Source organism: Syngnathus floridae, chromosome 2, assembly GCF_059516105.1.
Source record: "Syngnathus floridae isolate MCC-2025c chromosome 2, RoL_Sflo_1.0, whole genome shotgun sequence".
Taxonomy (NCBI): domain Eukaryota; kingdom Metazoa; phylum Chordata; class Actinopteri; order Syngnathiformes; family Syngnathidae; genus Syngnathus; species Syngnathus floridae.
The window spans coordinates 22,875,489-22,901,229 of NC_142414.1; the positions used below are offsets into that span (position 1 = coordinate 22,875,489).

The 25,741-nt window shown below is 40.7% G+C and overlaps 2 protein-coding genes and 1 long non-coding RNA gene across 8 annotated transcripts in view; all 3 read left to right on the plus strand.

The window, feature by feature from the left end:
* Positions 1-5,430, plus strand: part of LOC148402639 (uncharacterized) — a 45,537-nt gene extending 40,107 nt beyond the window's left edge. Inside the window, exons 4-6 of one of the 3 annotated variants that reach the window (XR_015857179.1) lie at positions 1,014-1,051; positions 2,092-2,231; positions 2,988-5,430. This is a non-coding gene — a long non-coding RNA (uncharacterized LOC148402639). The remainder of the gene's footprint in view (positions 1-1,013; positions 1,052-2,091; positions 2,232-2,987) is intronic. The other 2 variants (XR_015857178.1, XR_015857180.1) reach the window with 2 other exon arrangements.
* A 762-nt stretch (positions 5,431-6,192) lies between these two features.
* Positions 6,193-13,025, plus strand: xpc (xeroderma pigmentosum, complementation group C). 2 transcript variants are annotated; one of them, XM_088362113.1, is made up of 15 exons: positions 6,193-6,501; positions 6,809-7,075; positions 7,147-7,243; positions 7,926-8,010; positions 8,099-8,256; positions 8,695-8,815; positions 8,899-8,988; positions 9,248-9,286; positions 9,377-10,207; positions 10,289-10,449; positions 11,320-11,401; positions 11,606-11,737; positions 11,932-12,101; positions 12,178-12,271; positions 12,356-13,025. In XM_088362113.1, the coding sequence occupies exons 1-15, from the start codon at positions 6,390-6,392 to the stop codon at positions 12,668-12,670; spliced, it is 2,754 nt and encodes a 917-aa protein (XP_088218239.1). In that variant the 5' UTR covers positions 6,193-6,389; the 3' UTR covers positions 12,671-13,025. The 2 variants fall into 2 exon arrangements, with proteins under 2 accessions (XP_088218239.1, XP_088218231.1); XM_088362105.1 differs by lacking the exon at positions 9,248-9,286.
* Positions 13,026-13,597: 572 nt separating this feature from the next.
* arih2 (ariadne homolog 2 (Drosophila)) lies at positions 13,598-24,819 on the plus strand. 3 transcript variants are annotated; one of them, XM_088362135.1, is made up of 15 exons: positions 13,598-13,754; positions 15,371-15,956; positions 17,124-17,191; positions 18,225-18,297; positions 18,911-19,052; positions 19,387-19,508; positions 19,777-19,886; positions 20,192-20,309; positions 20,392-20,442; positions 20,625-20,646; positions 21,102-21,253; positions 21,529-21,672; positions 22,057-22,122; positions 22,310-22,435; positions 23,262-24,819. In XM_088362135.1, exons 2-15 carry the CDS (start codon positions 15,687-15,689, stop codon positions 23,331-23,333), a joined length of 1,536 nt encoding a protein of 511 aa, XP_088218261.1. In that variant the 5' UTR covers positions 13,598-13,754; positions 15,371-15,686; the 3' UTR covers positions 23,334-24,819. The 3 variants fall into 3 exon arrangements, with proteins under 3 accessions (XP_088218261.1, XP_088218272.1, XP_088218283.1); XM_088362146.1 differs by lacking the exon at positions 13,598-13,754 and adding an exon at positions 13,836-14,151; XM_088362157.1 differs by lacking the exon at positions 13,598-13,754 and adding an exon at positions 14,239-14,368.
* The last annotated feature ends 922 nt before the right edge of the window (positions 24,820-25,741 follow it).

Below are 25,741 nucleotides of genomic sequence, written 5' to 3' on the forward strand. Positions count from 1 at the left end.
AACACAATGTAAGTGTTTGACATTAAAAATAATTCTTACTGGGGGAAATGAAATTGTCTAATTTTCCCTGCTCTTTGCTTAATGACGTATTGAAAGAGTCCAGCTTGTCATTGTAACAAAAGACACGCTAAAGGAATGGTGTGCACTCAACAGCATGTTTCACCTCCTCACTATTCATTCTCCACGACAGTTAATGCAGTGTCCCTTAGAGCACACTGGGTCTTCAATTGAATATCTGCCAGCCACTGTGGCTCTCCCAGTTTGAACTGTGTTTTAGGCACAGACTGATTGACAGTCAGCGGTCTTTTTCACATCTCATACAAACTGATTGACATACTTGTCAATGAAAAGGATGTGAAAGGAGAAATACTAAACTGACTTTTAGTCATATCCTTTTCAATTTGTCCACACGGTCTTTACATGTAAATCAATTGCCATACATGTGATTGCTGAACAACCACTGAGACAGCTCCAACTGGACATTCTGAACATCTACTGTGTGAGCATTTAAACGTCATAGTTCAACCATTTCCTCTTTGTCGCATAAGTAAATACCCAAGAATTAGGACTTTTTGATCAGTATCACCACCACACTACTTTGTTGGACCATCATGTGTGCCGTGGGAAATTGTCAGATTTCTCTCCGTTGATCTGAAAATCATTATTTACTACAAATCATGGATCCTTGTTCCTCTATGTATGCCAACGGCATTTAGCGAAGGGTAGAACAAATGAATGTGCTTTGACTTGTTGGCAGAAGGTATAATTAATCTGTGTTAACTGTATAGTTCATCCTTTGTTTGCAGTAGTAGGCCATGTCGCTATTGGCCAAGCTGAAAAAAAGCCGAAGGTAACAGTTTTAATGAGCAAAAAGACAACCAACGTGGCTTGTGATTTAAATATATTTCAAGTTAAACTGTCCCAATGTTAAATGCGCCCGACCTCCTGCTCCTTTTCCCAACTGGCTTCTCCATGGTTTTCAACCTGCCTGCGTGAGCACGGCGCCAGAGAAGACGAAGACATGCTGGGCTGCCGACTGAGAGCACAAAACGTGTGTATGCGTTCGTGTGTGAATGTGGGGGCGTGTGCGTGTTTCACACTTGCTTCAAAAGGCTCAAATGTGATGCGAGCTGAAAAAATAATATTCATATTTTGGGAGTTGAACAAAGTGATTAATATTTTTAGTTTTTCCTCACTTGTGGTGTCTGTGTTCAGGGATTTTCTTCATTTTCCCTGATACAAAACATGGAATAAATAGTGTCGTTTTTTTTTCTAGCGAGGGGCAAATATTGATTCTTTACAGAAAGTGAGAAAAATTCTCATGGGGGAGGTCCCTTATGCCAAAACATGTACGTAACCACAATCTTGCGCAAATTAACTTGTTCAACATTCATTTAACATCATAAAATTGCATGGTTAGGCTGGTGCATGTTTTTTGTCAAAGAGTAACACAGTGGGGATAATCCCCCCCCACACACACACACACACAATTTTTCTTAAGGTCATTTCTCAAGTAGAGTTACAGGTGCACTTTGAACCACATAGCTCGGGGTCAAAAGTTTCCAGCAATCATTTATTTTGCAGAGTATATGGACATGATGTCTTTGGCAACATTCCATTCATTTTCCATGCTACTTACATTGTTGACTTGCTGTCATGGGGAGCTGGGGCCTATCTCAGCTGATTTTGGAAAATAGGGGGACGACATCCTGGACTGGTCGCCGGTCAATCACAGGACACATAAAGACATGACAGCCATTCACAATGGGAACTGAACTCACGCTGCCTGCACCAAAGTCAATCGAATCGGTGACTCGTGTTGAATCTTTCAACTTTATTCAAGCACGCTGACTAGAATAAATCAGCAGATTCCAGAGGAAAAATAATCCTGAATGAGTTCCTTTAATATTTAGAAAAAAGGCTAGGAGGAGTTCGGGTGACTGGCAAGAGGGGGTCATTCATTTTCATCCCTCCCTTGCCTCTCCTCTTCCATTTTCCCTTTTTGCTCCCCTTCCTTCTCTGCATCCACCTTTACCTTTGTCTTGTCTATCTTACCATTTCCGTCTCCCTCTGCCCCTCTCTCATCCCCAGCCGCCCCGCCTTCTCCTGCCCGGCATGACGTGGGATCACATCAAGGAACTGTTGCTGGGAGTTACGGGGATTGAGAGCGACGCGTTGGAATGCAACTCCGGCGGAGCCCCTGAGAGCGATTGGAGGAGGGAGAGGAGGAGGTTGTAGACTATTTCCACTTCATGCCTCTCAAGTCGTTCACCTCAATACTCTGACTACTCTCTCTCTCTCTCTTTCTCTCTGTCTTTAACCTCTTTTTATCTTTCCCATCATACCTCCATCCTCTCTGGGCATCCACACTCTGCCTTTCACTTCTTCTTTGCCCTTTCGCTTGACTTTTGTGCTGTTTATTGGCCCTCTGTCAGGCTGTCCAACCAGGTTGCCTGTTTGTCTGTAAGCAGTGTAAATGCCAGCTAAACAGACAGTGGCAGAGGCAAGGGAGGGCAAACACATGGAGATGCAAATGCACACACGCACACACCATGGCCAAATGGCCAAACACACATTCTCTCTCATCAGCAGAATGAAAGTGCTTTCTAGTGTTATTTGAATGAGACAGAAAAGATCCCTATTCAGCCCCTCTAGCCAGCTTTTATTAACACGGTGAGGCGACATGAGCGCCCTCTCCTCCCTATCCCCTCCCCCACTTCGCATCCCTTGTCTGACACACACACGCGCGCACACACACACACACACACGCACACACACACAAATGCACGCGCACACACACACACACACGGTGAGGTAGGTTTCCTGCACAGGTATGATCTACTCTCTCCTTTAGTTGGCCCCCTCCTCATTCTTTTGTAACCCCATTCCCCCCTTTCTTTCTCTCTCACACCCCCCTCTCTCTCTCACTCTTGCTCTCTCTCTGGCTCTCTCTCACCCTCTCTCTTTTTCTCTCTATCTGCGTAAAGGGGCAGTCAAAGGCACACATCCACCGGCGGCTGAAGCAGCAGCAGCAACAGCAGCAGCGGCAGCAACAGCATCTCTTTGGAGCAGACCAGAGGACAGGGCAAGTGTCTCACTGCAGCAGCATGGAGTGACGTGGACTCGCTGGGACTTGTCAGAACCAAACCGGAGGATGGACCACCTGGCTTCCCGTGCATGGATGCTCGTCTTCTTTTCCCATTATGGTGTCACATGCATCACTCAGAAGCTCCTGCTGAAGTGGTAGTTTTATATTGTATTTGTTGGTATTTTTATTCACACGGTTTTATAGAGATTGTAAATATGTTTTATAATATCCTGTGTCTCTTTTGAGTTTGGTTTGAAGCTTTGGATAGTCTGTCTGAAGTTTATTAATGAGGCGTTTGAATGACAACTCAATATCCATTTATATCTACTTGACACTAAAGGTGACATAGTTTTAATTAATGTAAATACAAAATCACAAGAGCCTGACTTAATGCATAGCCAATGAGTTCATTGGCTTGAATGCAAATGAGTGCATTCAACAATTGAGAAAGGTTTTTATCTCATACAGAACATTAACCTGAAGCGCAAATCTGTCTGTTTTCTTCCAGTTTACCTCCCACTCTGCTAAGAATGTTGTCACAAGTGGCAGAGTGGAAACAAATCCTTGTTAAAGCAACTTTTTGTTGAATTACTTTAAATGGGTCCGTTTGTTGGTTCGTTTGCAACGTGCTCGAGTGGAACCCACTAGTCAAGTACTGCTCACTTTGGTCAAATATGAGACAATTTTGTTTAGATTGATTCTGATTTGCCCATTATGACATAATGTTTTATTTTACGCTTGAGAGAAAGCTATTTTATTATCAAAATAATAATAATAATAACAGTACTTTGTAAATCAAAATCCTAGTAATTGTCATTGTTCTCTTACCTTTTTTCCATTCATGGTAATATTTTGTCCCTAACTCTACCTACGCATTTGGGCTGTAAAAAACTAAAATAATCGACCAACACAGCAGTTTGATTGAGATATACTATAGATATACAAATATATAATTTTCAACAGCTCAAGGAAATACATCCTACGATGCTAAGTAAATCCAATGTACAAAGTGGGTGTCACGCTTTAAACAACATCTCATATTTATTCATAGTCCGTTTCTATGTGTGCATGTGTCTGCTTGCCCATACAACCCAGTCTCCCCAATGCCCAGTTCGCTTTATGGCTTTTTATTCCTATCTGACTCTACTGATGGTTCATATAGGGATGGAAGCCATGCACCGCGCTGGAAGCACACACAACACACTGGAACATACACAAATACATATATACTGTGTAGTTTATATATCTGAATGCGGATTCATGCGTTCAGGAGAAGAGCTGTCACACAGGGAGCCATGGGCACACGATCATATTTATGAAGAATTTGTGAACATTCTTCAACACACACATCTGCCACCGAACCTCAAACAAAATTGATATTGATCTCAACACAGAGGACAAGTGGATTTTGATGAATCAGATCAATTTGAAGCTGAGAAGCAGAACTCTTTCTCAGGGACCTGTCGTCAAAATAACACAATGAAGAATCATTTAGGGGCTATTTTTGGTCCTTGTAGTGTGAAGAGACTTTGCGGCAAGTAATTGCGACAACAACAGTATATTGTGAAATAGTGGCCTAGACCATTTATTTCCTTAACTGCAGACTGGATCAGAACTGTACTGTATGTTACAATTCATGTTAACTGAAACTGGATTTTAAAACTGTGGCTTTAAAAAAATGGAGGGACTGTTATGAATAGTGAAATGGATGAGGTGGAACAAAAGTCTCGTAGCTACCTCATCATAAACATGGACGGACACAATGTCATAGTCCTCTGGAATGCATGAAAATCTTTACACAGCGATGCCATTGACGTGATAAGACTCCACACTAATTCATACAAGGAACTGTTTACACGTCTTGCAAGGTGCTGCTGTTTTGGTTTGCAACAGAGTCAAATTGGCGAAAGCCCCTGATTGATTCTGTCTGGGAACTGAAGTTATGACAGTTACGGCCTTTTTTCTTTTTCTTAACAGGAAAAGTGAGTGATTTATTCATGTTGATTGGATCTAACTAGTGAATTGTTGGGAGGAAATAAGGTGTTCGAGATTGGAAAATAATGATACAATATTTATGGGTGGCTTCTATCACCTTTATCATGTTTATGAAAAGGCACTAACTGCAAATAATCATTGTAGCAAGCAGTGAACAACACTGTTGACACATCAACAACTATTAAATTGTACTTCATGAAGACAAAAAAAACAAAAAAAGCAAAAAAGGATGGTATTCATAAAATTCACCTGTCGTGTTTTAGCCATTCCTCGTAGTGTCCTTGTGTGCATCACACTGATAGAAATTTACAATGTAATTGTGAAAAAGGTGCAAATGAAGTGTTTGTCTGCTTTTGACTGAAACGAACTGTACAATAAACTTTTGCCACTAAACGTTGTCAAAGTTGTCTTTAATTCTTGTCGTAGCCGGGGCATGACACCAATCTACACGTAAGAATTTTTTCCACAAGACAAAACTATGTGTGTGTGCGTGTATGTGTGTGTGTGTGTGTGTGTGTGTGTGTGTGTGTGTGTGTGTGTGTGTGTGTGTGTGTGTGTGTGTGTGTGTGTATGTATGTATGTATGTATGTATGTATGTATATATATATATATATATATATATATATATATATATATATATATATATATATATATTATTATTATTATTATTATTATTATTATTATTATTTATTTATTTCAGTACTGTTGGTTGTAATGGCAACTTTTCTTATCCTCTGGCGCTGCCCTCAGGATAAAGTCCGCATTTTCGATCTGTACTACCAATACAGTAATTCAGCTAATTCTCGTTAGTATCGCCTCCGCCTGACGAATGAATTAATAAGTAAATAAATAAATCTATGGTATCTACTTTTCCCCCCTAACAGAGTAGTGACTTTTAATGTATTTTGATGTTTAAAAATCTTTCCTAATCGTGTACTTGAACAGCACCAGCAAACCATGCGACTGGGTTCGCGGTCACTTTCTATCAACTGTGTAGTAGTGGGTAGTTTTTGCCGTAGCCTGCAACTTGTGTTTCCACGTGGTGGCAGTACACTCTCAAACGTGGTTGCGAGTCCGCAGAATACCAAAAGAAAAAGAAGGTAACCGGAAGTGACACCCTAGCCCGCCTCCTTCACGAATTGTCTAACAACTGTTATCAAAGAGGCGTTGACATGATACATAACTTCTTTTAGCATGTTATCCACCAGCGCATAATTACACGCAAGGGATTTTGAGACTTCCATGTTTACGTGATTTAAAAATAAATAAATAAAAAGAAAATACTTATTCTAGCGAAGAAAACAGCATGGCAAAGCGGAGTGGCTGTAAGAAGGCAGATGTCGATACGAAGAAGCTGAAACAAGTGCCGAAGGCAAAGGGTGGAGGAACTAAAGTGCGGGCGAAGAGAAAAGATGCAGGTAATATTTAACAAAAGACACTGTGCTGTATTAGAACTCGGAACTTCAATTTGCGGAACACATATTTCATGACGTGTAACCTATTGACACAATCGATGTTCATAGTAAGTAGACCATTCGACTAATCGTTCAACATTGCAAATGCCTTTATTACTGCATAGCCCTTATGATTACTGTGCTGACCTCTTGGTAACTCAAATTGTTAAAAGTTTTGGCAATCAAGCATGCAAAACAGAAAAGCTTTAGAAAGTAAATGTTCGACCATTACAATCCTAAATGGTGTCAATGGTTTCCTGTTTTCTTCAAGGTGATGATGAGGACAATGCAAAAGAGGAAGAGATGCTCAAGAAGAGGGTAAATCCAAAGCCACGCTCCTCTTCAGGCCATGGAGTTGGGAATACTATTGGCATCAGCACCAGCAAACATGTCCGGGCACCGGTGAAGAGGGACGAGACGCACAGCACGAATGATTGTGATGAAAAGATGAGCTCAGCAGCCCCAGTGACACACAGTGGAAAGGAAGAAGAGGAGGAGGAGAGTGAGGAAGAGGAGGATGACTGGGAGGAGGTGGAAGGTGAATAGAAAAGAATAACAACACTGTACCTGTACTTGCTTTTCAATTGACTTGTGTTTGTGTTTTGTGAGAACTGGCTGAGCCTCTGAGTCCTGCAGAATCCTCAGAACCAGCCCTGCCCTCTCAGCCAGTAGAGATAGAAATTGAGACCCCTGAAGTCAGAAAAAAGTAAGTGAACATCAATAAGCATTTTATTAGCTTTCTTGTGCAGCAAATACCTATCAAACTGTACTAGGTGGCTTCTGACTTGTGTTTTCAAAAAGGGAGTAGTTACGCTTTTCTATTACTAGTTGTATTTAGTTTTGTAATACCATGACACTATATGACAGTAAACTCAGACACAATTAACCAACACAATTACCAACTTAATCCACAAAATTTTAATGATCAGTAAATTAACTAATCAATTATTATAGGTACCCGAAGTGAAGAACTGGATAAAAGCCTAATTACAAGAGTATTGGGAAATGGTCTACCTTCTGGAATTTGCGTCAGAAGACTTTTGTCAATACAAAAAAAGGAAAGCTATTTAATTTCGGTTGCTCCTTACATGTTACTACTGTGTTCGTATTTCAAATGTTTGAAACAACCTGTGTTCATAACACCACATATTAATGTATTTACTAATTTCACAGATTTCCACTTACATATTAATTGAGTTGTAATCAATCATTATTCTCTGGGAAATTGAGGAACATTTTCAGAAAAGGGATTCTGCTTTGACTCAAGATGAGCAAATTTCATGGCAAATATTGAAGTTATTTTTGCCTTTGATCCATTTGACTGACAAATTGTGCTTTTAATGATGCTCAAATATTGTTGTGAGTAATCATCATTTGTGATTGTCCAGACAGAAGAAAAAGGCAGAGTTTGAAATGTACCTGAGACGGATGATGAACCGTTACAAGAAGGACCTGCTGGTCGACACACATAAGGTGAACACACTTATGTACACTTTTATTGTGAGAATCCTTCCACCCTGTCATTGGGAGTTATTGCAAGATTCTTCTCATACTCTGTCAGGTGCACCTCATGTGTCTTTTGGCCAGCGGAATGTTCCGCAACCGCCTGTGCGGTGAACCCGATCTGCTTGCCATCACTCTGTCGATGCTGCCCGCCCACTTTAGTGCGGTCGCCAAGGAACGTAAAGATCAGAACTACCTCTCTGGGTTGCTAAAATGGTGTGTACACATTATCAATAGTACATGTATGTTCACGCATCCTTCAAATCAGTGATTCTCTACTAGGCAGCTTTGGCTCATAAGGTTGAAAAACACTGCTTAAAGGGAAAGCCAACTCAAAAATGTAGTCATAAAAATATGTACTATACTCCCCTACGTGCCTAAACACAGCATTCAAATTAACCTGATTTAATTCATATGCAACCAACCGCTTATCTCTGGTGGGCATAAACAAAATTTAAGTATTTATCATGAATTTGAATGTATTAATCTATGTCCAAGAACGAGCTTTTCGGAGGTGCTTTGTAGGCAACAGCAACAATAAACAAGTCAAGCTAATTATAATTACCTTAAATGTGTATGAAACTAAAATATGCACAGACTTTGAACTGTTTTCCTTGTCAGTTAAAGGGTCAATAATCTCATTGCATCGCCCAGGTTTCAAGCAACTTTCACCCTCAACCCCAGTCTTCCCTACGAAGAGCATCCCGATCCTCGCGCTCTGCTCGAGAAACGTCTAGCGAGCCTGTCAGCAAAGAACCACCAGGAGATGACTCATGTCAGCATTTTGACCCATCCAAGGGAATGGAATGATTCGAATAAATGCTGTTGACATGGTTATATTGTTTTGGTTTCCCGTAGCTTTTCCTGCTGTTCTTGAGGTCTCTTCAGCTCTTTTGTCGGTTGGTTCTTTCGCTGCAGCCTCTTCCTCTTAAACCTCCACCAGCCAAGGTAACGTCACCATTTTATAATATCTAAGCCATCCATCCATTTTCAGCGCAGCTTATTCTCATTAGCATGAAATACTATTATGACAATCTTATTAAATGTATTAGCACAAAGTAATTTTGTTAACGCATTTCTTTTTATAAATACATATTAATAGAGTATCTGCAGTTCAGTTAATAAATGCCCGTGGCCCCAGTGTATATATAGAAAACGGATGAATCTATGCATGGTCAGATCACTTCCCCTTTTCAGCCCGATTCAGATTTCAAGTCATGGAAAATGCATGCTTATATCACATAAGGTAGGATCCAGTAGACATTCTGTTTCTTTGCCTGTTATTGTGTTCCTGTCGGATAAATACTTTTAATATAAATCAGTGTCTTGTCAACAGGGCAAAGGCGCCACAACTTCCTCCAACGCACCAGCAAAAACAAACCAAAACCAGGTAACATCTAAGACCAGCTCACCTGAACAGAAAGTCTCTCTAGGCTCTAAGAGGCCAGCTAAAGCAAAAAGTGCTGGAGACAGGGGAGGCAAACGAGCAAAGAGAAAACCATTAAAGGGAGAGGAAGTAGAGGAGGGTGAGAAGATTTTGTCGCCAGGTGGCCCAAGACCAAAGAACTCCAAACGGCGTAGCATTGCCTCAAAGGTCACCTACAAGGAAGAAAGCAACAGCGAGGGTGAGGAGGAAGTTAGTGATGAAGACTTTCAACAGTCCAGTGAGGAGGACAGCGAAGATTCAGAGATTGGGAGCAAAACTGCCAAGGTAGTAAAAGGTAAAGAAAGAGGCAAAAGTAAAAATTACAGGAACAATACAGCCCAGAAGAAAACGAGCAGTTTAGGAAAAGATGAGGAGAATCACGAGGATAGAGAAAAAGGACAGGCTGGCAGCAAAGCAAAGAGACAGAGCACGAAAAAGAAAAATGGTGTCGGAGCTGACCAGTGGGTGGAGGTGTTTGTAGACAAAACCTCCTCCTGGGTGTGTGTGGATGTGGAGCACGGAGTGGGCGCACATCAGCTCTGCTCCCAGAATGCCACGCGGCCAATCACGTACGTGGTGGGCGTGGACGGAGACGGCTTTGTGAAGGACCTGGGCCGCAAGTACGACCCCACCTGGATGACGTCAAGCAGGAAGAGGCGGGTGGAGGAGGAGTGGTGGGAAGAGACGCTGCAGCCCTTCCTGAGACCAGAAGATGAACAGGACATAAAAGAGGAGAAGGAGGTGAACCATTGTCTAGTTTGAAAAAAAGTCTCACTTAACTGGATCAGTGTATGCTCAAGCTTTGTTTTATTGCCCAATCAGATGCAGAAGAAACTGCTGAACAAGCCCTTGCCCGTCTCCATCGCAGAGTACAAGAACCACCCGCTGTATGCGTTAAAGAGACACCTGCTCAAGTATGAAGCCATCTATCCTGACACAGCCGCCATACTCGGATACTGCCGAGGAGAGCCAGTGTACTCCAGGTCAGTCAAACACTCAGGGCACTTTAGTGTGAGGGACCATCACGGACATAATTTAGGATTACCTCTCACACCTGCTTTTGCACACCGCCCTTCTGTGTGGAGTTTGGATGTTCTCCCCATGCTTGCGTGGGTTTCCCCTGGGTAGTCTGGTTTCTTCCCACATCCCAAAAACATGCATAGCAGGCCGATTGAGCACTCCCAATTGCCCGTAGGTGTGAGTGAGTGCGAATGGTTGGTTGTTTCTGTGTGCCCTGCGATTGGCTGGCAACCTGTTCAGTACTGCCAGAAGTCAGCCGGGATAGGCTCCAGTCCACCTGCGACCCAAGTGAGGAAAAGCGGTTCAGAAAATGGATGGACTGAAGTATAAAATTGTGTGAATGAGAGTGTGAGAGGTAAGCCTGGATCTTATCACCAATGGCCCCTCATAATTTTGTCCCATTCTTCATCGATAATCAGCGGGTAGTCTGTCCAGTTCACAGGCTCTCTGACTAAGTGTGAGTTCAGACACTTTTCAGAATCAGAATCGGCTTTATTGGCCAAGTTTGTGCATGCCAAACAAGGAGAATTTGACTCCGGTTGATCTCAGCCTCTGTACAACATTTAAATGACTCATTATTTTATGGTAATAATGTGAGCATTTTGACTGGTTTAAGAAAGTCTTGATACTTGCTGCTCTCTGAAGACTATATCGATGTTATACTATAATATTAATATGTTTTAATGATTTGCTCAAATGCAGCAATTTCGGGCTCTTGTTTGTAATGTTGATATTTATGATACAGTATTGTAGTTGTTATTTCAATTAAGCAACGACAGTGAGCTACTCTAGAGGCAAACAAAATTAAATGTGATCTTGTTCCTTTCTGCTAGAGATTGTGTGCATACTCTACACTCCAAAGACACCTGGCTGAAAGAAGCACGGACTGTCAGAATAGGAGAAGTACCATACAAGGTAAGAGTTTTGATATTGAATTTTAATTGTCAAATCGTTGCTATTATGTGTTTTATTTATATATTATATAAGGCCCTTCTATAGTGATAAAAATAGGAACACCAGATATTGACCAAACTCTCCAATGTTGTTCCTTTTCCTCATCAAGACCTTAAAGTGGCATCTCCGGGGTTTCACTTTAATGTTCTTTTGTGTCCACGTCAGATGGTGAAGGGCTTCTCTAATCGTTCACGTAAGGCTCGGATGATGACCGAGCAGAAGGATGACAATGACCTTGCTCTGTTTGGAGAATGGCAGACGGAGGTGTATCAACCTCCCATAGCTGTGAATGGAAAGGTATTCAATGCTAGTGAATTGCTAACTTGGTCATTTCAATACAAAGAAAAATGTAGGAGTTATCTATTGGGTTTAAAATTTTTGAAAAACCAAAATCTTGAAAATATCTCTCAAAAGATGTATGTAAATGAAGAAATGACCTCAGATTGATTCTCTCACTGCTGTATTATTTATTACTCATTTGTTGCCCTCAGGTTCCCCGCAACGACTATGGCAACGTCTACTTGTTCAAGGCTTCTATGCTGCCGGTGGGCTGCGTCCACCTCAGGCTGTCCAACCTTCACCGTGTGGCCAAAAAGTTGGACATGGATGCTGCTCCCGCCGTTACTGGCTTCGACTTTCATGGGGGATATTCGCATGCGGTGTAAGACAGTTAATATGATCAATAGTACAAGAAATTGTTTGTTTATATATTAACTTTGTTCCAACGTGTGCTCCAGCACTGATGGCTACATTGTGTGTGAGGAGAATGAGGAGATCCTCAGAGCTGCCTGGCTGGAAGAACAAGAGCTTCAAAAGCAGAGGGAGAAAGAGGTGCGTGGGTGTCCACTTGTGGGAGTGTCTTTGAAATGTTGTTTATTGTTTGGGTAAATGGCCATTTTGTCTCTCATTTTTCAGAAAAGAGAAAAAAGGGTGATCTCCAATTGGACTTTGCTTGTGAAGGGCCTTCAGATCAGAGAACGTCTAAAGCGGCGTTATGGCAAAAAGGGCCAGGCCGCTGACGAAGACAAATGTGACGGACTGTCTTCAGATGAAGGAGGTGTCGAGGAGGAGGAAAATTCCAGAGCTAAAACTGCCACGGAGACACTGGCTATGTCTTGGCCACAAAACAGGCAAGCAAAGGAAGAGAAAGCAGGGAGTTTCAGCGGACAAAAGACAAAGCGGGAGAGGAGAGGCAAAGAGAAACATTTGTTCCCCTTTGAGAAAGCGTGATTCATGCATGTCATTTTGTACTTTCACTCGCTGCCGTTGTGCAGACACACTGCGTAGTGCGTATACATACAGTCAATCATGGGTGGTTTTACGGACGGCGAAATAAAATCAAACAATATGACAATAACCACATCTGACATGGACAGTTTTGGCCGGATAGAAGCTGAAATGTGTTATTGTTGTTCGACATAAACTACACAACTTCCATTTTGTCCATACCTAAAGGAGACACACTTAGACTGTCTTTTTCTCACTGCTTACCGTGCATGTTTGTTTCTGGATGATGACGCTTGTATTTCCATTCTTTGATGGAAATTATTTTTTGTAAGTGAACATTAAAGTACGATTAAAATAATGTGGAATGCGTCAATTGAAAGTATCTATGGCCATGTTCTCCGGGCCCAAGGTTTATTTTATTTATTTATTCTCAAAATGCTCATTCAAGTTGCAATTTTCAGACAATTTACTATTTCACGGGAGGCACACTGTAGGGTTCCAGGGATAACTAACCTATTTTATGACATATGTATTTCTCTAACTTAAACATTTAATTATCCAGTCCATTGCAGAATCTGTAGAACTTGAATAGCAAAAATGATGTGTTCATGGAAGTAGAATAATAGAAAACCAGTTTCAATGTAAAAGATAGGTGACACAGACATTAACAGCAACAATTTATTTAGTTAGTTTAGAAAAGGCCTTGCAAGGCGTGTTCAGTTTTTGAGCCAAATATATTTCTCAGTGGCCCTACATGTTTATATTGTGATGTTTTGGAAAGAGTTTGCTCAGGGTTAAGTTATTTAGTTAGAAATGTAGTTTTACACAGCACTCATATTTTACAATTTCGAACTTATCAAAACACAAGTGCAGGTTGAATATGTATAAATATATATTTTTGACTATTTGTGTAATGTGTCAGGTCCCCTTTTCCTTTTACCTTGACTTGGAACTTGGAAATTCCGAGTCAGTTTCTGTTCAAGAACGCACCACATCGTCCGCCTACCAGCGAACGCACGGAGCGGCTTTGTAGTCTAAAACACACTTTTATACGTCACAGTGGACGGCACCGGCGTCGCCCTGAAAGGTAAAAATGTCTTGAGTTAATGTAGAATTATTTGATACATCTGTAGTTAATTGTGTTTCGAGTCTCTCGAGTTGCTGACGGCCTTGTTTACATCCCAATCCACGGTTTTGGAGTGGGCAAGAGGCGTTTCACAACCATCGAATGCTAACGGGGAGCTAGCAGTTGCATTCATATCTTAACTCATGTGGTAAACTCGTATACAATGAACTTGGTTAACTTTTGATCGTTTCTTTTCAAGGAATCCTTTAAACCTCGTCAAACCAATGGCGTTAGCTTTGTGTCGCTTTATGACTCAATCGAAATGTTTCAAGGCTAATCTGGCTAACTCAAATTGGCTAGTCGATAACTGGACATCACCTTTGTGGCTCTAACGCACACGATTCGCCAAACAAAGGAGGTAAATGTCGATGTTATGTGAATTCAAAGTACGGCATACTTGTTTTATCTCGTCTATTACATTACAAAACCCCACCACCACGTATTATGAAACCGTGCTGACTCGATGTGATACATTAGCTTAGCAAGATGTGTGTCACCCAGTTTAAAGAGACTATTTTTAGCCTGGACCAGGAGCGTTTAGCTGTTGCCTGGCTGACACCAGGAACGCCTGGCAGGTTCGTTTTGGCTCCTGTCGACACGTTCCGGGTAGATTTTTGATACTGATCCTTTGTCTAAAAAGTATTTAAATTTTTGAAATTCACTATTGCACTTTTGAACTTCAGACTCAGTAAAGTGGCCATTCTCCTGTGTCACTGGGCTACACTTTTTAATATTAACTTTCACAAACTGCAAAAAAAGCTCACATCAAATGTAAAACATTAGGTACACAGGTAAAAGAATACACATGCACAGTTAATCCCTTTATAGTGGCTGAACTGAGTAAGATCATCTCACCAGAAATCTTGTGCAATCTCAAACCTCAAAACATTTTCCGTTTTATAGGTGTCTTTGTATTTTGTTGAAAATGACCATTGCGTGTTATGGCCTTCCACACCACTGCAAACTATGTTGGGTTGCAGTTTGTTGAAGCCTATAGCTGAATGATGAAAGGCAGGTCTACACACTGGATTAGTCGTGAAGTATTACATATGTGCAGCATTTGTGACAGATCTCATGCAGCCTTAAATCTAACCCTGTAGTGAATGTGGGCTCACCGATAAATGTATAATACGTTATGATAGTCCAGCTACACTGTTTGTCTCGTGCTTTTTTTTTTTTCCACAGGTGTGTCTTCCTTATATCCCCTTTAAAGCTAAAGCATCTTTCAACTAATCCTCTAAAGCTCATCCACAAAGGCTCAACACGTCATCCTTTATCCTGCATCCTGGTTAACATGACACAACTTCAAAATAGTACATCGCCAACATAACAACTCGATTATAGTTGGAACTCATTGAAGATTCAATGTTTCTTGTCACCACCAGCCATTACTTTCCTGTTAGTTTGGCAATTGTTACTATATTGTGGGCATCGAAGTACCCCTGAATGAACGCAAACGTGTAAATTTGTGAAAAGGCAGGGAGGTTAACCGTGCTGTATTGTATTTTCCATTTCACAGTACTCTCATTGATTTCCCATTTGACTCACTCTCTGCCAACTCTGTTTTTTTGGATCAGCCTTCCAAATGAGTGACGGCGAGTGTGACTTCTTCTGTTTCTTCCGCTGCTGCTGAGCGCGCAATCCTCGCGGCTCAGACAATTGTTTTTTTGGATCAGCCTTCCAAATGAGTGACGGCGAGTGTGACTTCTTCTGTTTCTTCCGCTGCTGCTGAGCGCGCAATCCTCGCGGCTCAGACAATCCGGACGCCAGGTCGTCTCTGGACAGTGACGGAGAGGGGGAGCTTATACAAGCCATTCTAGCTAATCAGAGCCACGGAGATCCGACAGGTAGGCGTACAGTCTACCTGTCTGGGTGTTTGATTTTGTCGACTGGATGTCTGTGGACATGAACAGCCAGGCGTCTGACAGCAATGAGGAAGACTTTGGGGTGAACTCTGAAGAAGAAGAGGAGGATGAGGAGGACGGAGGGGAAGAGGAGGATCAAGGGGATATCGAAACCTACTACGACGGCGTGGCCAGCGATGTGGAGCAACAGGGAGCTGACTCTTTTGATCCTGAGGAGTATCAGTTCACTTGTCTGACATACAAGGAGAGTCAACGGGTTTTGAGTGAGGAGGTCAACATTGTTGCTGCTGCGCTGAAGGTGGGCCAGTTCTACTTTGCATCCTTGTAATGCCTACTTTTTTTTATACCCCAAATAGTAGAGTTGTGAATCGAGTCGTTGCTACAATGCCACACATTTTCTAACTTTTGTGCATCGCAAACCACTTTTGATAAGTACATGCTTTTTGTTCACTGTTAAAGTAACTACATCGCTTTTAAATTGCCTGTTTTAAAGCATTGCTATGGAAAACAAAATAACTGCAGAATATTTCATTTTTATTAACATAAGCACAATATGGACAAAACAATGTGACAAATATTTTTTTCAATCATTTGAAGCATTTTTATGTAACAGTAGGAACAAATATAGAACAATATAAAATAACACAATATGTATGAACTACTAAAAATGGACCCCTCAGGAATAATGAAAATTCCTTAAAATTAGGGATGGGTGAGTAACGTTATCGGTATCTGTGCCAATACCAGCCTTATTTCAACGTATCAGTACTCATGAAAATAAGAATAGTTACTAATAATTACATGCAATTTTAAGGAAGAATGCTGTGTTGGGACATGTAGGTCTTTGTTTATCATGATCAGTCGGTCTGAAAAACTTTGGTATCGAACATTTCGGCAAAATGTAAAAAGAAAAGATGACACTTGCTGCTTTGCTCTGATGGCTGCATGGCAACTTGGTAGAGGTTAAACGCTGGGCAGGCTGTGCAAACACCACATCTATTTTCATGCATCCACATCATCACTTATTCAAATGATTCAACAGGTTTGTTGCACTGTCTTGTTTTTGACAACATCCTGTACCTTACACAATGGCTTCATCTACTCCTTGTCTCGTTTGTAGTGCACACAGTAAGTTGCCAAAAAAGTAAGAGTCGTGTGGGTTGTTGTTTGTTTAGTACAGATGCGCCCTAGTAAATAAGAAGGGTAGATTTAAGATCAGATCTAAATTGTTTTGACCAACACTCAGCTTCTGGTTTATTAGAAAACGAAGCAACTGTCAATGCATACCAGAGAAAAACATCAACAGTGTATCATCGTCGGGGGTCTGTTTCTAGTTTGGCCTGTAATACAGGTGATGTCGTCATGCTGTGTTCCTGCCTCATCTCATGTTCAGGAAAATAAAACTAGTCTTCTCTCTCTCTCTCTCGCTCTCTCTCTCTCTCTTGATTTCGCCTCCTCTTTTCAGGTTTTACCGGCTGTTGCAAAGCTGATCCTCGTGCATTTTCACTGGCAAGTTTCACAAATACTGGACAGGTATTTTCCCCCATTTTTGTTATCTTGCAGAGTTATTCCAGGCTGTTTTATGTTTTCCCAACATTGGAAACCAGGATGATTTATTCTGCTGTATAAAAGGCAACAGACGCTGCCTTTTGCCATCCAAGAAAAGACAAGTTGTTATGCCTGCCGCGACATGCCACTGGAATAGACAGAAAAACAATCATTTAAATAATGATAGTAATACAGTGCAATAATAAAATACAGCTTTATGTAGCGCTTTCACAACTGCTTTCGCCGTAACAAAGCGCTTTACAAAAAATCCAAAATAACACTCAATATACACTTTTAACTACAAGACATAATTGATTTTTCAAAGAGTCAACTGTGGGCTTTGTGAACTGTTCCAACTCAAATTTTTCGTTCACAAGGGCAGCAAAGTCAAAGTCAGCCATACCATATATTTATAATGTCTCCCTCACAGTGAAGATGTTGGGAGCATCTTCTGTGGTTAGTCACCAGGTACTCAGGCTTCACTCAGATTCATTGAGTTATCCTTTAGATGTGAGTTTGTATCATCAAGTCTAGGGTGTATGCTTCTTTCCCAAGACATCTGAGATGGTTTCCAGCTCATCCGTAACCTTATTGAAAAGCGCTATATAAAATGGATTGGTGGTTTTCAGAAATTTAGTATTATCATCCTAGAAATTTATAAAAACTGAAATCGCAACTCATGGGGAAAAAGTTTTCATACTATAAAAACTGACCTCGGAACCACAGCTATCACCAAATGATTCCTGCTGCTCACTGCTCCCCTCTCCCCCTGGGGATGGATCAAAATCACACGGTGATGGGTTAAATGCAGAGGACAAATTTCACCACACCCAGATGTGTGTGTGTGACAATCATTGGGACTTTAACTTTTTTTAACTTTATTAAGTGCTGCAACACTTTGAAAATGCTTGAATCAGACTTTGGAAAGGTGTTGCAAGAACACTGTTATTGTTTTGTCCACCACAATTTTAACCTTTTCCGTTCTCATTTGAGTTTGTGATTTTCCTCTTGTGTGCAGGAATAAGTCCAGTTTGTCCCTGGTGTTGTCAGATGCTCTGGTTCAGCCTAGCAGTACTTCCAGAGTGGTCATTGTGAGTAACAAACATAATAGGCAATCACTTTAGTATTACTCAACAACCATCAAGTTTTTGTCTCAAGGAGTACGTCTAATGAAAGTTCCAGTAATGCTCGTATGAGACTTTTGTTCACTTTTAGGCCAAATGTCACAAGCTGTTTTCATGTCCTCCTGTCATATCTTCAGCCTGTTCATATTTGGCCATGTGTTTAAACTCTAGGTTGTTTCCTCTTGAGTTTAGAGTGAACACTTTAACTGTATAATTTACAAATGATTGTATTTTGCTACACATCTGACCTCATGTGGCTCCCAATTTAGGCACTAAATCCTCCTTTGAGTACAATGACGCTGCAGAGCTGCTCACGCGCTCTGACATTATGTGGTAGGGAACAGCGTGCACACGTCTGGAAACAAGAGCATATGATGTTTCGTAAGACTTTCATGAATGTTAGTTGTATTCTTGTAAAATGTATGCAAGGCCATCAACATACGTTTTGTGTTGCTCTTTTACATGAAACAAACACATTGCAAGCAGACCAGTGCAATGTGCGTTTGTGTAGTTCATGATTTAGACTGTATTCATATTGGGGCAATTTTATTTGAACTGGAATTGAATTTGTGTGTTTCAGGCCCCTCAGTCCCTGCAGTGTGGCGTGTGTCTCCAGCTAGTACGGAGAGACTCCCTGCTGGCGCTGTCCTGCCAGCACTCCTTCTGCAAAGCTTGTTGGGAGCAGCACTGCACTGTACTGGTCAAAGATGGTATAGGAGTGGGTAAGTCAAAATTCTGTGCATGTGTGTACTTATCAGTACAGTTGTGGTCATTTGATACAAAGATGACCCTTTTGACCATGTCTATGTGTCCTTGAGCAAGATACCAAACGCTAATGTACTCCAAGTTATTGAGTAAAAAAATGTATATAGTACAACATATTGTACGTGAAGCCTCAATGCAATCCAGTAGGTGAACGGCCAACTGTCAGTACACAATGTGTACATAGCGACCTCGTGGAATCTTTCTGTGGTTAAGTGCAATTGGTAGCACACATTAAGGCTGATATGGGAAATCGGCTCCTATGTGTGCGGGGTCGCGCTTGTGTCTTTCCAGGCGTCTCGTGCATGGCTCAGGATTGCTCCCTGCAAATGCCAGAAGATTTTGTCCTGCCTCTACTGCCAGGAGAGGAGCTGAAGGACAAGTATAGACGCTACCTCTTCAGAGACTATGTAGAGGTGACGGCTTGCTTGTTCTTCCTTAATCTACAGTCAGATCCCTAAATATTGGGACAGCACCACAATTTTCTTCTTTTTTGCCTTTAAACACCAATTGATTTGAAATGAAATAAGATTTGCTTTAACTTGAAATTGAAAGTATTAAATCAGGCAACAAGAATTCTAATAGTTTAGATACCTTCCAGTTCCATTGTGGTCCATGTTCAAGTGTATGTTATTCCCTTGTTAACGTTCTGCTCAGCTTTACCTGACATCTCTCTGACTGCAGAGTCACTTCCAATTGCAACTGTGTCCGGGTGCAGACTGCCCCATCGTCATTAAGGTGCAGGAGCCACGTGCGCGCAGGGTGCAGTGTAGTCGATGCAGTGAGGTCTTCTGGTAGGTCCACAACATACGCACACACACATGCGTACACAAACATACAGAACAAATAAATACAAATTTAAATTCTTAATTGTAAAGTTCCATACGTCAAATTAACCGCATTGGTTTATGCATTTTTGCACGCATTAATGGTTCTGTAATGGTCTGCATTGAAGCACTTCATGATTGTGCATGGTCTGTGTACTTCTTTAATGACAGGTAGTTTAGCCGAAGAGGTTTAATAATAACATTCAAATGCCAATTGTATGCAATTGAAGTTTCATGTTGAAATTCTCTCTTTTATCGTTTCTCATTGTTAGTTTTAAATGCCGTCAGATGTACCACGCACCCACCGACTGCGCAACCATCAGGAAATGGCTCACAAAATGCGCAGACGACTCAGAGACGGCCAACTATATCAGTGCACACACTAAAGATGTATGAGCCGCCTCATGGTTTCTATCGTAACTTTGAACTTTCAAAAAAGATTGAAATATGAAACAACTCTGTCATGTTTCAGTGTCCAAAGTGCAATATATGCATTGAGAAGAATGGAGGCTGCAATCACATGGTAAGTAACAGCAGAAAAGTCAATGCAGTTACAGTATATATCGTTTGTAGTCTCTTCTATTTGAGTCTGCAATAGTTCAATTTTGCACAGAATCTTTAATATTTGTACAATGTAGTGTTTATAGGCTTAGTTACAATTGTTATTGTTTGCTTGCTTTGACAAAAATATCTTGTTTATTCCAGCAATGCTCCAAGTGCAAACATGGTAAGTTCAAGATTCAATCAATACATGGAATGTCCTGTCTAGACAAAATTTCTAGTCTAAAGTATTTCTGCAGGTCTTTGAACTGTGCATAAAATAAGAGTCAGTCTAATTGCCCTGATTGCATATGAGCAGTGATTTATACAATGAAGCATGCATGTAATTTGTCAAAAAATGTTTGAACAGTTTTTTGAAAATGATACTATTGTAGATATCTTTAATAAAGTCCACCCTTTAATGGTTTTGAACTTTTTAGCATGTCTTGACGTTAAAAAACGTATTTAGTCTATTGGCCATGATAGCAGCCATAGCTGCTGACCTAGCAAAAACGAAATGAAATGAACTGTGTCTGCCCAAATAATAAGTAGTAGCAATAAGTAGTAATCTAACCATTTAGGTGTGCGCTCAAAACAAGGCTGAAAACTGTTGAATGAATGATTTTAACTTTTTATTTTCAGACTTCTGCTGGATGTGTCTGGGTGACTGGAAGACACATGGCAGTGAATACTACGAGTGCAGTCGCTACAAAGAAAACCCCGATATAGTCAACCAGAGCCAGCAGGCTCAAGCCAGAGAGGCTCTCAAGAAATATCTCTTCTACTTTGAGAGGGTGAGTAAGCAACCTGACTGTGAGTGAGCATATTTTGGTCTTTGAATGATTACTAATACAGGGGGTCCTCGGTTTACGATGTCGTTCCGTTCCTGTACGGCAATGTTAACTGAATTTTGTTGTATTTCGGAACAGTAATAGAATGAAACAGTACAGGAATTAAAAAAAAGAGAAAACAATTCCTTGGCTTTGATGATGATGATGATGAAGATTTTCCGTTGCATATGTTGGGGTCTGCATACATGTATATATTTTCTGTGTGTTTCCTGCACCAGTGGGAGAACCATAACAAGTCTCTACAGCTGGAGGCTCAGACGTATCAAAGGATCCAGGAGAAGATCCAGGAGAGAGTGATGAACAACCTTGGAACCTGGATTGACTGGCAGTACCTTCATAATGCTGCAAAGCTTCTCGCGAAGGTATTTTTTCCTTGCTTGGGATTTAGGTGTCTTGGTTGCTTGGTTTGTTTGATTTTTGTGCCAGATATACAAATTAGTTTGTTCCATGACGTATTGAGCAAATTTGATTTAAAAATAAATCTGAAGTGCAGTAAGCGAGACTCCCCAGATGGTAATAAAATAAGTGATACTTTGTCACAGGAATGAAACAGTCAGAACAGAACACTTATCATGTTGTGTTAGTTCTTGCGTCTGTGCTAACATTACTGTTCAAAATTGTGCCCTGTGCTTGCAGAAACAAGTCAGGCATGAGTCTGTTTGCAGCAGTAGGGTGCAGAGAATCTTTTTAATTGACAATTTCTGTGTTTCACTGATGCCCCTTGTGTGTTGTTTCTTTGCTTCCAGTGTCGCTACACACTGCAGTATACGTATCCTTATGCCTATTACATGTCCGGCCCACGCAAAAAACTGGTGAGAAACTGTCTTCTTATTGCCTGATTCATCAACTTCACTCTCTTTTGTTTGGGGAAAAAAAAAAGAGAGATGACAAGACAACAATAGTAATATGCGCCTACTCAAATGTGTTTTGAGAAGGGGGCAAATGGAGAGAAGAGATAAAAGCTTGAGTGCATGTTGATGTTGTTTTTTTTTGCTGCAGTTTGAGTACCAGCAGGCCCAGCTGGAGGCGGAGATTGAGAACTTGTCGTGGAAAGTGGAGCGGGTGGACAGCTACGAGAGGGCAGTGGTGGGAGGCGAGGTCGATCTCAGTGCCAGCGACAGAGGGGTAAGACTCCCTCTCAAAACTGTTGCGAGTCACGAATGAAATGTGGCATTCTGGTGCTAATGAAAGTGCCTACATAGAAATATATAAAGATAGTGTACTGCATGCAGTGAAACACTGGAATGCATGTTTGGTGAGGTCACTCTAAAAAAGAATAACACTTATTTAGAGTTGATGACTTATTTTGTATTTATTTCAGTACAGTGCTGTATTTAGTCAGAATTACTGTAGTACACAGTGGTACCTTGACATATGAGTGCCCCGGCATGTTTTTTTTTTCCTCCAAGACGAAATTTGAGTTACGGCAACCTTTTGATCGGTAGCTGCTCAATAGAAGTGAGAAAAAACAAGGAGAATCTTAGTCACGCTCACACACACACAAAATGAGAAGTTGGCAAAGAGCTACATTCAGAAAATCACTCCCAGACACAGGCAGCCAAGGCAAGTTCCCAACTTCACTCACTAGGCCCTGCCCCTAAAAGGCACAAATCAACTACATTTGTTTTTGTGACTTTTGTTTTTTTCCCCCCAGTGTGTAGTAATTACACTTTATTTCTTTTTATTTTCTTTACATTTTAATGTAAGACAGTGGTATTTGTCAAAAACATGAAACAACAAAGGTGGTAGTTTTTTTTAGGTGGGGAGCAAAATGAATTAGTTGCGTTTCTCTTGATTTTCATTGGCAAAATTGAAAATGAGAAAGAAATCTATACAAGCTTTGGAGTGGAACAAACTCAACTTGTATGTCAAAATACCACTGCAACTTGAGGCGTGTTGTGTAAATGCAACTTAGGGAAAGTTTCACGCTTCCTTTTCTCCGTGTAAACAGGAGCTGGAGAATCAGATGCACATTGCCGAGCAAAGGCGACGCACGCTGCTGAAGGATTTCCACGACACCTGAAGCGCCATTGAGACTGCGGAGCACCAGCATCTCTATCGTCCGTCCTTTCTTCTTTCCTACCTTCCCTCTGTTACTTGCCCCACTTAACGTTTGCTTCCTTCAGTGACCACACCTGGGCTGAAGTTCCTTCGGTGTCCTTTTTCCTTATCAACAATGGTCATTTGCTTTGTCGCTTTCTGTCTTTCTCTCTTCCTTATGTCACTCCTAAAATGCTGCAAAGTCATGAAATGGCACGATTGTATCTCTTGCCCCACCCTCCTCTCATGGTCTATCACCATGTTTCGGCTTTAACACCATCACCGAAGTTAAACATCTTGATCAGAGCACACCGTTAGAATCAAATGTGTGTCTCAAATACCGTTATTGTCTAGCATCATACTGGTCCCACACACAAAAAGATAGAATAATTAAAATAAATAGAAAGGTCAAATCAGTTTGTAATTTTTGTCAACAAAGGTGTTACTACTAGTGCTGAGACCATAAAGCCGAGTCGACACTTTGTGGCAGTTGTATCGCACATATTTACATATGACGTGTTTGTGTTTTCATTTAGTTGGCTAATTTAATTTATAAGTAATCCAAACCATCTGCATCCTTCTTACATAACTTGGGTAAAATGTAGCATTTTAATGTGAATGGTACATTGTTCACATACAGAACATAATGAAGATGAATGTGTGTTGTTTTGTTTTGGGGAATTTCTGGGCCACAATCAACACACTTTACACGTGATTTTTGTTATTGCCAAACATAAAATACTTTGACCACGAATGCCAGTAAAAAGCTGCTTGTTGTTATGATTTTAGAAAAATAAATTGATCCTTAGATGCGCTCTGCTAATATTACTTCAAACAGGGTGGGCAACCTACAAAGAGTGTGCCCCTTGATCCGGCCTGCCACGAAAGTTTGAAAACAAAATAATATCTCACATACCGTGTTATAAAAAGCACCAGAATATAAATGCTCACAAGAAAAGAGTTCTTTTTAAGCCATTATGATTGCCTGACCTGCAAATATACAAACTTTAACTTTATCCTGTTGAATCGATTCAGCACATCTGCTTCACCGTTCTCAGGTGGATAAAATCCTTAATTGACTCTGTGAACAAATTCAATCAAAGATAACAGCATAGAGTCTGCACGCCGTTATCGGCTCATGACAGATCATAGGTGTAGTATTTTTCATTTCACTTAGTACACCAACACACTTGAGGCATTCAGTCTGCCAAACATTTATTGTACTCCTTTCTCCTCATTTGGATGCTCTCCTCTATTGTGTTGATCACCGCCATTTCATTATTTTGGGGCTTTGGTTGTCCTCCTCTCTTCCTTGCTCACATTGTTCACATCTGGATAAAAATGGCTGTTGGTAGATGGTTAAAAAAAAAAAAAGAATAAAGAAAAAGCTTCCAAAAAGTGCTGTAATTTTCAACAGTTGTACATTAATACAGAAAATAGAATTACTGAGAGAGTTTTTAAAACTGAAACCTTGTCTTGTGTATTAATTGCAATGCTACATGTCATGCACACTTCAAAGTCTCTGAAGCCCGTGTCACCTTTCACATTTTTCACGCTAGCACCTGCTGTGCCATCTGCTCAGTCAGACTTTGTTGTTGTGACCCACTGGCCACCCACAAAGAGCCTGTAAGGAAAAGCGGGCATTAAAGTTAACATAGGTAGTTTAATGGTGCATGTCATTTTTGTGCACCAAGTAGTAAAGGTGTTATTGAAGCGTTTTCATCTGCCTAAGAAAATCACAGTGACCTAAGGGCAGACGAAGTATTAATTTAGGACCTGCGCCATTCTTTGATCCAGTACACTGAACATTTTATCAAGTGTCTGTAATATTTTTTGCACTTTTTCTGTGAATTTTTTTCTTCAAAAATTGTTTCATTGTAAATGATCAAAATATTTGTAAAATAAGCGATGGGTGTTCAAATCAGGTTTCGCCGATACCAACCATCTATATGAGGACCATCTGCAGATTCTGATACTGATCCCGATTAGTTGCGCATTTTTCAATTTTTTTTTTCAACCTATATGATTTTATTACAAAAAAAATATCCCTTTATAATATAAAAACGAGACATTATTTGAAATGACAGTGCAGAAAATGAACTTGCACATATGATTCAGTTCCTGGTTTCAATGTGATGTTCATTGTAAAAGAAAGATTGGTCTCTCGTTAGCTGCAGGCAAAGTATGACCTGTGGGTGTTGGGTTTTTGTGATCATTAAAAGACATCACATACTTTTTCACAGAAACTAATCATGAGTGACCATTTGGAGTACCACGAATATTGTATAATTTGTTTTGCATAATTCTAAATATGTACAAACTGAAAATTGTGAACCACCCGGATCTCTTCATGATCTCCCGCGAATGGTCCTGCCTACAGAAATGTCTTCC

Bases quoted from the DNA above. Each gene is read 5' to 3' on its own strand.
- xpc (XM_088362113.1), top strand. From the start codon at position 6,390: ATGGCAAAGCGGAGTGGCTGTAAGAAGGCAGATGTCGATACGAAGAAG. The intron at 8,816-8,898 runs GTCAGCATTTTG...GGTTTCCCGTAG, and splicing joins ACCACCAGGAGATGACTCAT to CTTTTCCTGCTGTTCTTGAG. The intron at 10,208-10,288 runs GTGAACCATTGT...TTGCCCAATCAG, and splicing joins ACATAAAAGAGGAGAAGGAG to ATGCAGAAGAAACTGCTGAA.
- arih2 (XM_088362135.1), top strand. From the start codon at position 15,687: ATGTCTGTGGACATGAACAGCCAGGCGTCTGACAGCAATGAGGAAGAC. The intron at 19,509-19,776 runs GTGACGGCTTGC...CTCTGACTGCAG, and splicing joins TCTTCAGAGACTATGTAGAG to AGTCACTTCCAATTGCAACT. The intron at 20,310-20,391 runs GTATGAGCCGCC...GTCATGTTTCAG, and splicing joins TCAGTGCACACACTAAAGAT to TGTCCAAAGTGCAATATATG.